Source organism: Elephas maximus, chromosome 25, assembly GCF_024166365.1.
Source record: "Elephas maximus indicus isolate mEleMax1 chromosome 25, mEleMax1 primary haplotype, whole genome shotgun sequence".
NCBI classification, from domain to species: domain Eukaryota; kingdom Metazoa; phylum Chordata; class Mammalia; order Proboscidea; family Elephantidae; genus Elephas; species Elephas maximus.
The window spans coordinates 18,252,303-18,269,831 of NC_064843.1; the positions used below are offsets into that span (position 1 = coordinate 18,252,303).

A 17,529-nucleotide genomic window follows, 5' to 3' on the forward strand; every position below is an offset into this window, starting at 1 on the left:
GCAGAATTGCATTGACTCTTTCACTCCACTTTACATTATCGAATCACTAGCTCGATTTGGGAAAAATGGACATTGTTCAAGGCTGGGTCTTCACGCATTTTTCTAAAGCCTGCTCAAGATTGTCCTTCATAACAGAAGGAATGAGAGAGCCCCCTCTGGCAGGGGTGGCTGGCCTTCCCAGCCACAGACCCTACTGCACGGGCCCAATGAGCCTCGTGGAGCTCGCCAAGCCCCATGAAGCTTGATGCATGCTCACCAATGGAGAAAGTTTCTCCTCCTTTAAGTCACAGGGTCACTATGAGTCGGAACCGGCTCAACGACGTCTAACAACAACGAGTTAGACTGAGTGGAAAATGGAAGCTGAGGGTTCCAGATTCCACACTTCTTGCCCTCACCTCATTTGCTCCATGGTTGCGGGTTAACATGCCTACTGTATGCCCAGCATCTGTACTAGTTCCTGCTTGAGGGGCATGTGGGCTGCATGGAAAGTCAGAGCCAGCCTGAGGGATGAGCAGGACCTCATGAGCCAGATAAGAGACCTGGGGAGAAGTGTGCCAGGCAGAAGTACGGCGGAGCAAAGCCCAGAGGAACCGTCGTCTTCCTCCTGACCAAGAGTCTTCATTTCTTCCTGTTTCCCTTTTGGGTCTGCTTTGCAGAGACAAGCATTGTAATACTCCACGTTTTGGCACAGTGATGTCAGAAGCCATAGTTTGTTCCTTCGCTGATTCATTGTTTCCTTTAATTATTCAGTCATCTAACACCTATTTATTGTTTGTCATCCACCAGCTATTTATCGTTCACTGCTGGGGATACCATGGTGAACAAAAAGGCACAAGGTCCCTGCCCTCATAGAGCTCACAGTCTAAACAATGGCCAAACAAGTATCAGTTATGACACCAGGGAGTGCTAAGTGCTGTGAAAAAAGATAAAGCAGGGTAGGAAATAGAGTGTGGGCTGGAGGCTGTTCTAGTGAGGGAGGTGGATTCAAGTGGAGATCTGAATGCGAGAGCCTTGCACGGCTCTGAGGAAAGAGCATCCCAGGCAGAAGGAACAGGCAGTGCAAAGACCCTGAGATTCAGGCGTGCTTAGGCTATTTAGGGAGGCGCTGTGGTTAAGAGCTCGGCTGCTAACCAAAAGGTCAGCAGTTCGAATTCACCAGCCACTCCCTGGATACCCCTGTGAGGTAGTTCTGCTCTGTCCTGTATATAGGGTATCTGTGAGTCGGAATTGACTTGAGCACAGTGGGTTTTTTTTTTTTTGGAAGGGGCGCTGGTGGCACAGTGGCTAAAACACTTGGCTGCTAACTGGAAGGTCGGTGGTTCAATCCCACCAGCCACTCCACAGGAGAAAGATGTGGCAGTCTGCTTCTGCAAAGACCACACCCTTGGAAACCCTGTAAAGCAGTTCCGCTGTGTCCTACAGGGTCTTTTTGAGTCAGAATTGACTCAACAGCAACAGATTTGGTTTTGGTTTTAAGGGAGCCTGGCAGGGCTAGAGTGGAGCGAGGGAGAAAAACGCGTAATATTTAGTCATAAGGGATGGCCTTTCCCAAGGCTGGGTGGGATGCTGGGTCCCCGAAGTGGGTTGGTGCCAGCAGGTGGTTAGGGAGAGTCTATCAAAATAAAAATCCAATGCGAAGGCCAGCTTAGCTGGGTGTCCATGTGCAGACACCTGTGTGGACCGCTGCAAACTGGTGGCCTTTCCTCCTTTCCCCCCCTGGAATCAGCTGGATTGCCCGTCAGGCAGGCCCTGACTGTGGAGGCTCAGGTGGCTCCACTGTCTCAGAGAGGGGGCACTTGTGTGCTCTGCCGATGGCCCCCAGAGCACAAAGCCAGAACCAGACAGACCAGCTCTTGGAGATGGTGAACGCCAGACTACTGGGCAGATTCTGGTGAGACCCAATCAACGAGGGGTTTGGGTTGCATTCCTGCAATCATCTCTCCATGAAATTCTCACCGAGCACCTACTCTGTGCTCTGGCCAAGATACTGGGGGAGAGTAGTGAATGAGAGGCAGGGTTCCTGCTCTCATGGGGCTTTTGTAGTCCCATGAGGGGCTAATGTTATGATGTCGTGGGCTCCAAGATGCAGGGACCTTGTGGCCTGAGCCAGGCCAGCCAGCCCGTTCATCACCACGGTAGCCATGAAAGCCTGCCTACGGGGTGTCCCTCTGACTGGTCTTCTTGCTGGGATTCTGTAAACTCGTTCATGTGTTTACTGTCTGTTTGTGGGGCGTGAAGGAGATGACCTGTGTGTGAGCACCCATCATGGGGCCCACAGGGAAGGTGCCTGCACGTACATTGCCCTTTGAGGAATCTCAACCATGCCCTTGGCCTCGTGTTGCCTGTCTTTCCACATTGGCACTTCCTGCCAGCTTTGCAGAATGGCCCTCTACCCTGTCCTCAAGCACTACTTTGTCAGGCGCCTCGAAGAAGCTACCTCACATGTGAATTTGAGATTCTGAAACCAAACCAAAACCAAACCTGTTGCCATCGAGTTCTGAGTCATAGCGACCCTGTAGGACAGAGTAGAACTGCCCCATAGGATTCTATGGTAGATTCGAACTACCTACTTTTTGGTTAGCAGCTGAGCTCTTAACCACTGTGCCACCAGGGCTCTTAATGGTGAGGGAGGATGGGGACAAGGTAGACACTTGGGATCAAGGCCCCAGGAAGCTGAGTTTGGGAAAGTGGCCCAACCAGGGGAGGATGAAGGGATCTATCTGGGGGCTGGCTCTCGCTACCTTGGGGCTTGGTGCCTTCTTGGCTGCAGGCCGATCCACCCCCGCTCATCTGCCAACCATGTGCTCCTCTCCCGATAAGCACCTTTGCTTTTTACTAGAAACCGCAGCCTTAGACCTGCCACGTTTACTCATCCCGAGAGCTGAGGACATTTTGGGACGTGCCATAGCGTTTTTCTCGTAACTCCGAGGTCTTGCTCGTAAGGTGGCTGGGTGCTGTGCAGGCTGCTACCTGGGCTGGCTTCCGGAGGCCTCCGGTGCAGAGTGGTGGTGACTCAGTGCCATTCTGCGTGTGGCAGGCCCAGTGCAGCCAGGCTAGGAGGGGCCCGCCTCGGCAGGATGTGAAAATGCATCTCTGAGAGCAGGCTGACCTCAGAGCCGCCCACTCTGAAAATGCAGAAATAGCATCCGAGGTGAAAGTGCTTTGGTGAAAAGAGGTGGACTGGCTGTCAGATCAATTCCGTCTGCTAACCAAACGTTCTCTGTGCAGTGGGCTAATAAAATGTGTGAGTGACAGTAAGAGAGACGGCCGCTAACCCTGCAGAGTTAGCTTGGCAGTGTGCCATGTGTGTTCATCTCACAACATCTGCCTGGGCTACACACTGTTATTCCCATTTTACAGATGAAGAAACTGAGTCACAAGAGAGTTCTATGGTGAGCTCAAGTTCCCTCAGTGAGTGATATATGAGATGCTGGTTTTGTAGCGCCTTGTGTAGTTAACTCATTTATTTCTCCTAAAAGGCTTAGAAAACAAAACTAGTTGCTGCAAGTCGATTCCGACTCACAGCGACCCCACATAAGTCAGAGCAGAACTGCTCCATAGGGTTTTTCAATGGTTGCTTTTTTGGAAGTAAATCACCAGGCCTTTCTTCCAAGGTGCCTCTGATCTTTTGGTTAGCAGCTGAGTGCATTGAGCATTTGCACCGCCCAGGGACGAAAAAGTCTCAAAATTTAGGTCCAATGATTGCCCACCTTTACATGGATGAGGGAGCAGAGATGCAAAGCAGGGCAGGGCTTGTATCCAGTCCCACAGCAGAACAGCAGAGCTGGAATTTGGACCCAGGCAGCCTGGCTCCTTGCAGTGTTTCCCTGTGGTACCGACCCTGGAGCGGGAGTGCTCACCACCCTGCTCAGCTCCTCCCCCAAGCCGTTTGTGGCCCCCACCCTCAGACCAAACATAAAGCCTGCACGTGGGAGATAATGAGAGCACCGAGTAGGGAGCAGGGCCCCTGGCTGGAGGCGTCTGAGGCTGTGTGGATGGGAGGGGCCGTGGCTGCAGAGGGTGTGCTCTGTCAGGTAGTAGCAGCAGCGTCCGCAGTCCCTGCCTCGGACTGGCTGTGCGATCTTGGGCAAGTCACTTAACCTTGACTTTTTCGCTGTCAGTGCACTTTGGCAAACAGCACAGGTAAAAGGTTGGATTAAAGGGATGAGTCTGGCATTACGGCTGTGTGTGTGTGCCCTGGGAGAGTTCATGGCCCTCGGGGACACCTGGCATAAAGTCACATAAGTACATTCCTTGTGAGTCACTCTGGGCAGCCTTTGAGTTGAGGGAAATGACTGGAAGGGATGAGCCTGTGGGTCTCACGTAGAGAGATGTGTTAAGAATCTGGTCCCTCTGGTCCCTGCCTTAACACTTTCCTTCCAGGCAGCTAGTGACTTTTTGTGCTGTGTGACCCAGCGGCCCTCTGCTTTTCTCTTGCTGTCACTCACCCCCAGGTGCTTGGATGAAATAAGAGGTTTAGGCTCGTGGCCATGGGACTGCTTAGCCCTCAGCACTTGCCCCTTTCTTGTCCTTTTTCAAGAGGCCATAGGTGGGGCCTCTGGCAGAGGCCTGGGCCTCAAGGGAGGGCTTGCCGACTGCTCATGGGCTGGGCCCGCACTCCTGAGAAGCCAGTCTGCAAGTCAGCTGTCGTGCCAAGCAGTGCTTAGGGGACTTCAGAGAGAGGCAAATGGGGTTGGAATATTTTAGGGGAAATTCAGGACTTGGGACACCCGAGATAGATTAGAAGGGACAGCAGTAGGGGAGGGAGCAGTGGTCAGGATGAGGGGCTCAAGCTGGGCGTGAGGGGTTATGCTGTGGGCTGCTTATGACGTATGTAGGAGGCCATAGAATGATCGGGAAGGTGAACCTAGGGTGAGGGTGAGGTGGAAACTGGGCTGGACGATTCAGTAAATATCCAGTGAATGCTGGTGTCAGACGGAAAGGTCTCATGAGCCAGGCCAGGGCTTGGGACCTCCTCGGAGGGGGTGAGAGGAAGTCGTGTGTGGTTTTGAGACCTGGCATAAGTGGCTTAGGATGGAGAGGCTTCTTAGTGTAAGTGCGGGGCCTTCACCTGCTGCTCCACCTGAGGTGGCTCACCTGCCCTCCCTCGGCCTCAGTCCCATTGCTCTTGGATAAGTAAATACAAATGTCTTAACAGAAGTGTTTGCTGAATTCCTCCAAGCCCCAGAGAGAAAGATGGCTTCCCCAACAATTAGGGATTTATTTTATCATCTCATTTGTGGTTGCAGGCTGATTTGTGGGCTTGGATTACTGTTTCTTTCCTGAATCTCAACTAGATGCAGTAACAAGGGCTTTTCTTGTGCTTTGGTTTTGTTTTATTTAAAGGGAAAAAAAAAGGGGCAACAAGTTATTTTGCAGTGCTTGCCTGTGGCTGGTTCTTGCCGCTTAGCAGAGGTTTGGGGTCGAGGCCATGATGAAATGGCACAATGACAAGGAAGTAAACCGTGGTTTGTTGAGAATGCTTTCCTGCCTGTGGTTGCTACTTTAGAAGGCCTGTGGTTGCCTGATAGGAGAGGTGTAGCTTAGCTGCATGTACTCAGAAGAAATTCTGCTGAATTGGAGAATGTGGCAGGGTAGAGGGGAAGCTCAGCTCAGGCCTGAGCTCACAGGGTTGGTTGGTCCTTTCTTGTCGGGGCAGCTCAGCTTTGAGAAAGTCACAAATTGCTTCTCTCTAATTGTAAGTCAGAGCCTCTGGGTGGTGCAAACGATGAATGCACTTGGCTGTTAACTGAAAGGTTGGAGGCTTGAGTCTACCCAGAGGTGCCTCAGAAGAAAGGCCTGGCAATCTACTTCTGAAAATGAGCCATTGAAAACCCTATGGAGCACAGTGCTACTGTGACACACATGGGGTCGCCATGGGTTGGAGTCCATTTGATGGCAACTGGTTAAGTTGATGTGCAAGAATGAAAAAAGCCGAGAAAGATGGTAGTATGTTCTGCACTCGGTGGGACATCGGTATTTTCACGTAGAGCCATCAGAGTGAACGTACCTCAGACCAGTCTGTTCCCATCAGCTCCATGGCACAGGAGCACCCAGGTCTTCCCATCCACTTCCATCCCGTTTAAGTATGTATGCCTGGGTTCTCAGAAGCCTAGAAAACTAAGTTGTGTAATTTGTCAAGGGGACAAATTCTTAGGTTGGTATTTTTGTCTATAAGAGGCTATTTGTTGACACCTTGTGCTTTAGTGATAATTATCTGTGTTGATTAAACTAGCCAGGGAACCACTTCCCATCTGCACACTAAAGTATCATCTTGTCAACACAACTAGCAGGACGATCACCAATTTATGCCTAAGGTTGTAAAAACGCAAGGCCGCTGTAAAGGTATTTAGCCTTTCGGACCACAAAACAGAGCTGTAATTCTGGGACCAGAGGCTTCTCTGTGTCTTTGGAAGTGTGTTTGCATGTGACATCTAGGGAAACCTGAAATCAAGCGCATTGCCTTCGAGTCGATTCTGACTCGTAGAGATTCTATAGGACAGAGTAGAACTGCCCCATAGGATTTCCAAGGCTGTAATCTTTACAGGAGCAGACTGCCACATCTTTCTCCCACGGAGCGGCTGGTGGGTTTGATCCACAGACCTTTTGGATAGCAGCCGAGTGCTTAACCACTGCACCACCAGGGCTCCTTGATATCTAGGCAGCATACAGTAACTCCAAACACTGTCTTTTCTGTTGATGTCCATCTCCATATTACCAACAATTGGCCAGAACATTCACCCTGCTCAATGGATCTTACTGTTTAAATGTATTAAAAAAAAAAAAAAAACTATTGCTGTCAAGGCAATTCCAACACATAGCGATCCTATAGGACAGAGTAGAACTGCCCCATAGGGTTTCCAAGGAGTGGCTGGTGGATTTGAACTGCCAACCTTTTAGTTAGCAGCTATGCTTCTTAACCACTGCACCACCAGGGCTCCTTTTAAATGTATAGGGAAATAGAAGTGTATTCTTGGTTGGTAGAGGACACCGTCTCAACTGATCTTTGTCTCCTTCCACATCTTTTTCTGTCTCTCCCCCATCTTCTTTAGTGGCATACTGTAGAGTTAATAAAACACATGCCAACGAACCAGCTATATCATCTCGTTTGACCCTCACAGCAACTTTGCAAAACAGGTGGTTTTATCCCCATTTTGTGGCTGGGGAAACTGAGGCTCAGTGAGGAAGTCATGAAACTCACATTGGCTGTACTGACAGGGTGCTTTTGTTCTGAGGGCTTCTGATGAGAATCTGGTTGTTGGGCCATGTGCTTTGACAGCTTGGTGGCAGCCCTGTTGGGTACCGTGGTTACTACACTCCTACAGTGGTAAGATGACTCTGGTGCCTACGGGACACCCTCAAGCTGATCCCCTAATTAATTTCTTTAAAAATACCCTGTTGGAAGCAATTTTGGGTGGAGAAGGTGGGGGTGCACCAGAGTGCTGATCTCTGAGCAGCTTCTATAGCAGGACCTAGAACAACTGCGGGAGCCCCAGTGTCCTAAACAGTTAAGTGCTCTGCTGCTAAGTGAAAGGTCGGTGGTTTGAAGGCAGTTTGAACTCACCCGGCTCCATGGGAGAAAGATCTGGCGATCTTCTCCCATAAAGATTACAGCCCAGGAAACCCTATGGGGCAGTTCTGCTCTGTCACGTGGGGTGGCTGTGAGTTGGAATTGACTCAACAGTGCCCAACAACAACAATAGAACAGTCATGACATTACCAGTATGAGGCACAGCTTCATTTTGGTAAATGGGAGTCTTTTTAAAAAATGCTTCTTATATATTTTGATTTAAAAAAAAAATTAGAAAATGTGGGAAGATCCCTTCTACTGTAGATGGATTGGAGCAGTCCTTGCCTCCTCTGAGTTAGTGACCTGAATGGTTTGCTAGATCTCCATTGCCAAACTAGCTGTTTAGCTGCTCTCCCACCCTTTGAAGGCTTCATTCCCAGCACTTACCAGGATTATAATTTTGTAGTTCTTTGGACAACTGGTTTCATGTGCCCTGCTGTGAACTCCATGAGGGCAATGTCTTGATTGTTCCCCACTGGGTCCCTGGCACGGGCCAGGTACATGGTGGCTGGGCAGGTAGATGGCTAGACGAGCAGAAGAATGAATAAGGAGAGAGTAGAGGTGAGCTTAGATGGTGGTAGTGACACTTTTAGCCCAAGAGAAAATAAAACCAACCACACTTGAGGTTTATATTTAGCAGTACTTCCTGCCCCTTCCTCCTTTTAGAATGTCCCATGGAATCAATTAGGACATTTTGATTGCAAGGGACAAAAGGGACATTTGCCTAAGTGAAGGCTTCAGGCGCAGCAGGATCCAGGGACTGAAATGATGTCATCAAAACTCAGTTTTGTTCCCTGTGTCTCTTGGCTCTACCCTCTTCTTGTTCTGTGCCATCGAGTTGATTCTGACTCATAGGGACCCTATAATAAGACTATAGTAGAGTAGGACTGCCCATAGGATTTCCTAGGCCGTAATTTTTATGGGAGAAGATTGTCAGGTCTTTTCTTCTGCAGAGCAGCTGGTGGGTTTGAACCGTGAACCTTTTGGTTAGCAGCCAAGTGGTTTAACCATTGCACCACCAGGGCTCCTTTCTACTCTCTTACACGTTGGCTTTTATCTTAGATAGGCTTTCTCCCTCTGAGCCAGTGATGGCAGAAACACAAGGATAAGAATGACTCAAAAGCCCCAGCAAATATTAAGTTGATTCTGATTGGATGTGTGCCTGTCCTTGAACCAATCATGGTGGCCAAGGAGAATGGGATCTATTGATGGCTTGGGCCACATGCTGTACCTCTGGGAGTGGGCAGAGGGCCGGGGAGAGGAGGTAGAGTATAGATTTCCCAAGAGCTTTACTAGAAGTAAGGTCTATGGGGACAGAGCGGCCAGCAGACCCCCGGTGCCCATCACGCCAACTTTGCGAGATTCAGCATCTATCACTGTGCTTTCCAATACAGTAGCCACATGGTACTCTTAAAATTTAAACAAAATTTAAAAAAAAAAAAAATTCTGCTCCTCAGGCATTAGCCACCTTACAGGTGCTCAGTAGCCACATATGGCTGGTGTATGGGACAGTGCAGATAGAGAACCTTTCCCTCACCGCTGAAAGTTCTACTGGACAGAGCTGCTCCACCGTCGCTGAGGCCAGGCCTGGTACTCTGCATTTTAACAAAGCTCGCAAGGCATCCTGATGCTCTTCCAAGTTTGGGAAGCCCTTGCCTGGGACTAGAGCCCCATAGAGCTGGGGATACACCTCGGCTCTGCCCAGTGCTAGCGGGCTGTTCCGGGCAAGTCATTCCCCCATTTCTGTCTCAGTAACTTGACCTGTGAAATGGGAATCTCACCACCAAGCCCCTGAGATGGCTGTAGGATTCCGTAAGGCAGTGTGAGCAGCCACGTGCAAGGAGGGCTGTGTGGTTTTGGTGGTGGTCTGGCTCTTGAGTTGGTTTTTAGGCCTTTGAGTTGGAGCAGGCCCTCCCTCTGGCTCTGCTGCCCCTCCTTCCTACCAAGAAACAAAGAGTGAAATCCCGTGGCTAAACAGGAAGCTGAACCTCAAAGCACTGCAGACAAGCCAGTGGTGGGGGCGGTACCAGTGAGGCCTCGCTGCACCCCACCGCATACCACGCAGTTCAGTATCAGGAGGCTGGAGAGGTCACTGTCAAAGAGTGACCAATGGTGACCATCTGGCTGGTGGTGGTAAGAACACCGTGCCTTGGGCTCTACCTAGTTTGGAATTGCTCCTGCAAGGGTGCGGCCTTGGACCTGGCTGTGATACCTGATACTAACAAAGTACCACTAAATGGCTGTATGTGATGAAGTGAAACTGTCTTGGCCACTGCAGCTCCTTGGAGCTGTGCTGTTTCAGGGGTCTGACAGCTTTCCCGCCCTCGGCACAGAGATAGATTACAATATCCAAGAGGTGAGAGGTTCCTGTAATGACCTCCGTCACCCCAGGGATGTTGGTCACATTTGACCTTCTGTAATTTGGTCTCCAGATGGGAGCCTTGCACTTAACCCCCTTAAGCCAAGCAGGTGGTGGGGTGGACACTGTCTTTGGTGTCAGACCTAAATTCAAACCTCCCTCTGCCTCTCACCAGCCATGTGACCTCAAGCAAGCTATCGGACCTCTCTGAACCTCAGTTTCTTCTGTTTTGAGGTAGAAGGATTGCTGTACCTGGAGCAAGGTTAAATGAAGCAATATATATGAGCTCTGTGGCCCAGGCTAGGTATTCTGTGACGGTGTGAGAGCAGGAACTTTGGCATTAGGCCCGGGTTCAGATCTCACGCTAGCAGTCCTGCATGATGGGGAGGGCGGCCTGCTCCCTTGGCTCCAGCCGCCACCTTGTGGGGTAAAGTGAGAATTAACAGTGACTTGTGGAAAGCCCCCAACAAAATACTGGCTTTTTGACTGGCGCGGTCACTGTTAATTGTTGTAAGCTCAGTTGTGTGGGGAAACAACAAAAGACAGCATCTGAGCAGCATTGGTGATAAGCCCCTGTGACAGTGTGGCCTTTCTTACTGACTCTTGGGTAAGGTGCTCTCCCCAGCTTATGTCCAGGAGGTCCCCAAGTTATTGGGGCTGCTCCAGCTCAAGGTCTAGTTGACGAAAGAGTGGGTAGATTTATTAGTCAGCAAGCAGGATGAGAACCCAGATGTGCCCAGTTCACCTGGGAGCCAGGGGCTTCAGCAACCACTAAAACCACCAAAGACCCCTGACTTCATGGTACTGACATTCTAGAAGGAGGTGTTTAAAAGAGGTTGTGAAATAGAGTTTATGAAGGTTTGGTGGTACTGTAAGTGGCGGTGATGTTGGGTGTGGTCGATTCCGACTCATAGCGACCCCACTTGACAGAGTAGACCTGCCCCATAGGGCTTCCTATGCTGTAATCTTTATGGAATCAGATCGCCATGTCTTTCTTCCATGGAGCTGCAGGGTGGGTTTGAACCACCAGCCTTTCGGTTAGCAGCAGAGTGCTTAACCATTGTACCACCAGCAGCTCCTTGCTGTAAGTGTTAGGGAGAAAAATAAGGAGGGCAGGGGCAACACGGTGGCCCTAGAGGCATTGCTTCAGGGGCAATGTGAAGGATGGGAGGGGAACACTCCACAGAGATATCTGGGAGGGGGTCATTTCAGGTGCCAAGGGGAGAGTGGGCGATGAGGCAGCGGTGTCCTGTAACGGCTGAGCCAAATGGGGGGCGATGTGCTTGAACTTAATTTCCAAGAGTTTCGCCTTGCTGTTGGGTAGATGGTGATGGGTCTTTGCAGTAATCCAGACGGGGGACAACGGCGGTGGGGACCAGGGTGGTAGCATGGAGGTTGTTAGTTTCTGGATACATATTGCGGGTAGGTTCAAGAACAATTTGCGCATGGACGGGACGTGGGCTGTGAAAGGGGAATCAAGATGGGCGCCAAGGTTGGTCTGGACAACCAGAAGGGAGGGTGTTTCCTCTAAGGAGGCAAGTGGATTAGAGTTATTTTCAGGGGAGAGGGAAAGTGTTGGTGGCAAGTATCAGGTGCTTGCTTTTGCCCAGGTTAAGTCTGAGATGCCCAGTCGGCCGTTAGATAGCTAAGTTTCAATTTCAGGGGAAAGGTCCAGGCTGAAAAAAAACCATCTGGCCATTGTTAGGGCATAGATGGTACTTGAAGGCCCTGCATGAATTATCAGACAGCTCCTTCTGCTCTTGGATTTAGAACAGACTGATCTGTGGCAGCGCTAGGGAAGCCCAAGGAGGGAGCTTCTTTGGGGCCTCATCTACCTGAGATGTTGGAGAGTGAGCCTTTTCGCCTCAGGAGTGGGCCTGAGATGTTTGGTCCACACTATTTAGAGCAGTTACTGGTCAGGAGAGGTAAGGGTGTTATTCTGACCCCGGAGCCCTGCATTTGGAAACTGAGGCCTGTAATCACAGAACTGCTGGGAAGATCTCTTTATTCAACGGCCTCCCCCTTAAAGATAAGGCTTGGAGGGGGGCGCGGGGAATCACGCCTCTCCTCAAAGGAGCGTCCTGGTCTACCTAATGATGGCAATAATGATGCTGCTGCACCCAGTAAAAAGTTGAATCACCCTCTGTAATAACTGAAACCCAGCAAGTATTTCCAAACCAGGCGCTCAAAACACTCTGGCCCGATGACTGGGCCGTCCTAAAGGAGACGGGGAGCTCGGAAAGCTCTAGGGATTGCACAGCTCTAGAGGGGGGAGTTCCCATTATTTAAAATCGAAGAGAAAACGGGAACTAATACGATGGTTTGTAAAATAGAGGGTTCACATTTTGTTCTTTTTAAGTGCCTTCACCACTCTGATTGAGCAGGGGCTAAAAATAGTAACTTTTTTTTTTTTTGCATTGTCGATAAAAAACAGGAAGACCATGTGCAGTCTTCTGAATTTGCATGGCTAGGGAGGTTCTGGGGCTATTAAGAAGGAAACCGGGGCTGAGTGTAGCAGAAAGAGAAGCTGGAAGGTTACGTTCAGTAGCTCCCTGCAGGAAGTCTGGATCTCCTCCTGACTGTATTAGGAGTCAGCTTGTTCACTTTCTCTCTCCAGTTGTCCGTGATTTGAAACGCCAGGGTATTCCCGCTCCAGCAGCAGGGCCATTTTGTCTCAAAGGGCATCTTGCTGAGACGCTTTAATCTTAGGGGTCCCCCCATTTCTTTGCACCAAGTCCCTCATCTCACAAAACCCTGGCGTTTGGTCAGTTTTGACACCGATGTTAAGATGACACAGAATTTGGGCTTCAACTATATTATAAACTGTAGTGGGAGGGGTAACTCCTATCCTGGGTTCCGTTAGTTAAGAGATACCCCGTAGATGGCTGGTAATTGGCGTGAATGAGTTAGAAGCATAAAATAGAGGTCAAAGGTGATTTTTTTTTTCTTCTCAAAAATGATTTTGCAAATCTTTTTCAGAGCTGATAGACACACACCTTAGCTGGATACAAAACATATTATGAAACAGAATGACTGTGCTCTTTGATCCGAGAAATCAAAGTTGAAGGTAATATTTTCTGCCTCTCCTTTTGTTTTTCCAGCTGTGTGTTTTCCTTAACTTGAATTTTTTAAGAAACAGAAAACCTTGCCGACTAAAGGTCCTCTCTTCTCATTTTCCAACCCTCCTCACAGATGCCATTTCCTGCCCTCAGGGGCTAGACCCCAACCACTTCTGATGTGGACACCCCTGGGGGCCATCTCTGAGATGCTCAGAGTCTGTGAGGCTGGAGTTCAAGGTCGGGGCAGGAGGGGGATGAGGCTCAGGAATGTGTATGTTCACAAAGGGGACCCCCTCCCCCCCATTCCTGACTGTTTTGCATGAAAAAACACGTCAGTGACCTCAAGCCGGTGTTGGAAAGCTCTGCCCTGGGCCTGTTCCTCTTTGGTTTTGTGCACTTTGCTCTGTGTATGCAGTGAAGTAAGGCTGGCCATCAGTGATGGGCGTTCTGCATTGGGGAATGAGAGAGTGGGCAGGGAGGGCAGAAAACCCAGGAAGCTACTCGGGAGGCACCCTGTGTTTCCATCATTTCTGATCTTGATGCTCTCTAAGCCCCAGCTCCCCCTGGGGCATTCTCAGTGCACCTCTTACAGATGTCACTTCTTACAGATGTGAAGCCAGTCTCTCTCACTGGGACTAGAGCCACAGTTTTGCCACTGTGCTCAGCTACGCCCCTACCCCAGCAGCTTCAACAAGTAGAGATCCGTCTTGACTGACTTTGGCTCCTGGGCTTCTGCAGAAGGGCTGGTGGCTACAACAGACTGTGAAATGCAAATTTCTGGAGGCTCTTTGAGTACCGAGTCCCAAGAGTGGGGCATTGAGAAAGTTACCATTCTGGGCCCCAGCTTCTTAGATGGCATTGCTGTTGTTGAATCCTCTTGATATTCATTAGTACAGGCTGCATGCCCCATGTGGGGGCACACTCTCCACACATCCGCCATTACTGTTGGGTTATATGCCACCCAGGATGTCCTCCCAGCCTACTGGGCTGTGGCTTTGAATAGTCTCCTCTTTGGTCAAGGAAAGTAGGTTCATGACATTATGAGCCGGATCCACAAGTCCTTAGTAGCATCACTCTGGTGGTCTGCTCTGAAAGCCTGATAAAAACCATCATCAGGTATCATGCCCACTAGCACGCACAACCAGTAGACTCCCCAACACTGTGTTTCCCAGAGTGGGGCCTACTGAGATGTTGAGATGTACCATCCTTGCCCAATGCTAGAATGAACCCTTAGTGGGGAGGGGGCTTCCAACAGCTTAAAGGCAATAATGCCAGCAAACATTTGGCTGAATGCCCACTGTGTGCCAGCTCTCTCACGGGCTTTCCAGCCAAGGAATCAGGATGACAGACATGCAGTTGACGTATCAGTGCTGAGCGTGTGAGCCACTTAGAGAAGGTCATTGGAGGGCAGGGCCTTTTTAATGTGCTTATTCCCCCCTGAGGTTAGAACTTGGCAATGCGTCTGACCCCACAGGGGCCTGGGAACTTGGGCTTGGCCACCGGGACATTCACTACAGTGCCCAACTCTAATCTGCGTGGATTGAGTCACATAACTTTGTGGGCTCCACCCACAGCTTTGGGCTACAGTCTTATCAAGGGTTTTTTGTGTTTTCTACGGAGTCTCTGAAGTTGGCCTGGCCAGGCTCCTCTGGAAAGCTCTCCTCTGAGGTTCCCAAGCACGCTCAGAACATGCAAACATGGCTGGGAAAGGATCAAAGATTGGCAAGGTCACTAGCAAGCAAAATGTGTAGCCTCACGAGAGTTCTGTCCCCAGATGACAAACCCATTTCAGCTTTGAGACAGAAGTCACGCGGGAGGCAAGTCGCATGGGAGGCCACCAACTAGCTTTCCTCCTCAGCCCCTTCGACACGTGGATCTTGGCATGGGAAAAGCAGGCCTAGTCCTTCCACCAACAGAGTTTAGACCCTGGAGTTTTCTCTTGGCCTTTAGAGTAGCTTTCTCCAGGAACTGTTGGAGAGTACTTCATGGGCTTTCTGGTTGACCCATCTTGCCCCAAGCAGGGTCTTCTGGAGGGAATTCAGCCCAGTTGTGCAAGACAGACAGAAGGGAGTGTGGTTGGGACCTGGTGCTCAGATTCCTTGATTCAGCCTAGAGAGCTTGGTCACCCCTGACCCCCATCCTCGTTTGAGGGGCATCGCTCTGGCTGAGTCCAGACTTTCTTAGGCACTCATGTGGTCTAACCAGATTTTAGAAAACAGGCATGAGACTTGGGAGAGAAGCAAGACAGGCCATCTATTCCTTCCTGTTTCTGATTTCTGAGGATTAGGTTCCAAAGTCAGCACATAAGGGGCAAAAAGGGCTTATAATCAAAATACCCTTGAAAGTCCCTTAAAATGTGCCTAAAGCATTTCCTTGGTTTCCTGTGTACAACCCTCAGCACTCGTTCTTCTGCAAGCTGAAGTTTGAGAACCTCTGAGCTTGGCAACAGGAAGGAAAAAGAAGTACGTATGTGAGCGTCTGGGCCTTCGAGCAAATCAGAAAATTCCTGGGGGAGAGTGGTTCACAGCTGGCCTGAAGCGATGGCCACTACCCCTACCAGTTGCCACTGAGTCGATTCCAACTCATAGCGACCCCACGTGTGTCAGCCTAGAACTGTGCTTCAGGTTGTTTTCAGTGGCTGATTTTTCCAAAGCAGATCACCAGGCCTCTGGGTGGACTTAAACTGCCAGCCTTTCAGTTAACATCCAAGTGTGTTAACTGTTTGCACCATCCAAGGGCATATGAAAGGATGCTAACAGAAATCAATTCCAGTTTTTAAAGAAATTTTTAACCTAAATCAATCCAGAATTGTTTGGTGAACAATTCTACTAAAGGCACTGGCTTCACCAGATTGCCACCCCCAAAAAGCAGACAAAGAGAGCAGCCTGCTTTCTTTCTCTTCTTTGTCATTGATATATAAACCAAAACCAAACTTGCTGCCATCGAGTCAATTCTGACTCCTAGTGATCTTATGGGACAGAGTAGAACTACTCGATAGGGTTTCCAAGGACTGGCTGGTAACTGCTGACCCTTTGGTTAGCAGCCAAGCTCTTAACCACTGTACCACCAGGGCTCTGTCATTGATATGTACTAGAGGCCAAATCCAGCCCATTGTAAATAAAGTTTTATTAGTACACAGTCACACCCATTTGCTTATATATAGTCTATGGCTACTTTCACACTACAACAATAGTTGAGTAGTTGATACAGAGACCATATAGCCCGTAAAGCCAAAAATATTTGCTGTGTGGCCCTTTATAGAAAAAGTTTGCCAACCTCTGGTATATACTTCGTATGTCTGCAGTCATTGTTATTAGAATACTTATATTTTTCATGTTAATTTGTAAGACCTCATGTATAAATGGCCTTTTATCATGTATAAGTGAGCCCTGGTGGTGCAGTGGTTAAAGCGCTTGGCTGCTAACCAAAAGGTTGGTGGTTTGAACCTACCAGCTGATCCATGGGAGAAAGATGTGGCAGTTAAGATATACAGCCTTGGAAACTCTGTGGGGCAGCTCTACCCATCCTGTAGAGTTGCTACGAGTCAGAATCGACTTGATGGTAGTAGGTTTGGTTTTGGGTTATCATATGTGCTGAAAATATTACATCATACGTTTCCTTTTGAAGGTCTGAAGAGAAAATTTTATGATTTTTATATACTGATATCTTTCTCATCTTTTTCTTTCTGAGTTCAGCCTTAGGAATCAGGCTTAGAAATTGCCCTGAGGCTACAGACACATTCCATGGTGTTTTCATCCCAACATCTCTCTGTAAGGGTAATGAGAAAGGGTCAGGAGTGCATGTGGCACGCTGATCACTACTGGCCTCGATTCTGTTCTGAGAAAACGGTGCTCGGTGACTCCCTCACCACTCCTCACATGACCACCTCTGCTGCTTGCTAAGCAGAGGCTGCCCTTGCCTTGTCCTGGCCTCACACAAAACACATTGAGGACTCTGGGATCCTAGCAGAAAGGTAACCACTGAGAATTCTAGCCTTACACGCGGAAGACCTGGGTTTAATTCCTGGTCAGTATACTCTCGGGCGCAACCACCACCCCTCTGTCAGTGGAGGATTGTAAGTTGCTGAACAGGCTTCAGCAGTGCTTCCAGACTAAGGTGGACTAGAAAGAAAGGCCTGGTGATCTACTGCCAAAAATTAGCAAATGAAAATCCCATGGATCACAGTAGTCCAATCTGTGTGCATGGGGTTGCCATTGAGTCAGGAGCTGACTCGACAGCCACTAACAGCCTCATAGGACAGTTGTGAGGTATATGGCCATACAGTATATGGGTTAATAAAGTGGGCCCTGGGTTCCAATCCCAGTACCTCCTTACCTGCTATGGCAAGTAACTACCTTTCTCTATTTCCCATTTATCAAAGGGGATAATAATCACACTTTACCAGGATTAGTGTGAGAATTAAATAGCAGTGCTTAGTACAATGCCTGGAACATAGTTACCCCTCAATAAACACGAACGGCACATATTCTTTTTTGAGAGATATAAGGCTTCAGACGGTAACAAACTGGCAACCCATTTGT

General features: G+C 49.3%; 1 protein-coding gene across 4 annotated transcripts in view; it reads left to right on the forward strand.

Moving 5' to 3' along the window:
- NFATC2 (nuclear factor of activated T cells 2) overlaps positions 1–17,529 on the forward strand; it is a 166,714-nt gene that overhangs the window by 140,200 nt on the left and 8,985 nt on the right. For 2 of the 4 annotated variants that reach the window (XM_049868794.1, XM_049868795.1), the window contains exon 10: positions 12,909–12,996. The exons of the other annotated variants lie outside the window; for them this stretch is intronic. In XM_049868794.1, coding sequence (XP_049724751.1) covers positions 12,909–12,952 — 44 coding nt within the window. In that variant the 3' untranslated portion in view covers positions 12,953–12,996. The remainder of the gene's footprint in view (positions 1–12,908; positions 12,997–17,529) is intronic. 4 annotated transcript variants of the gene reach the window in all.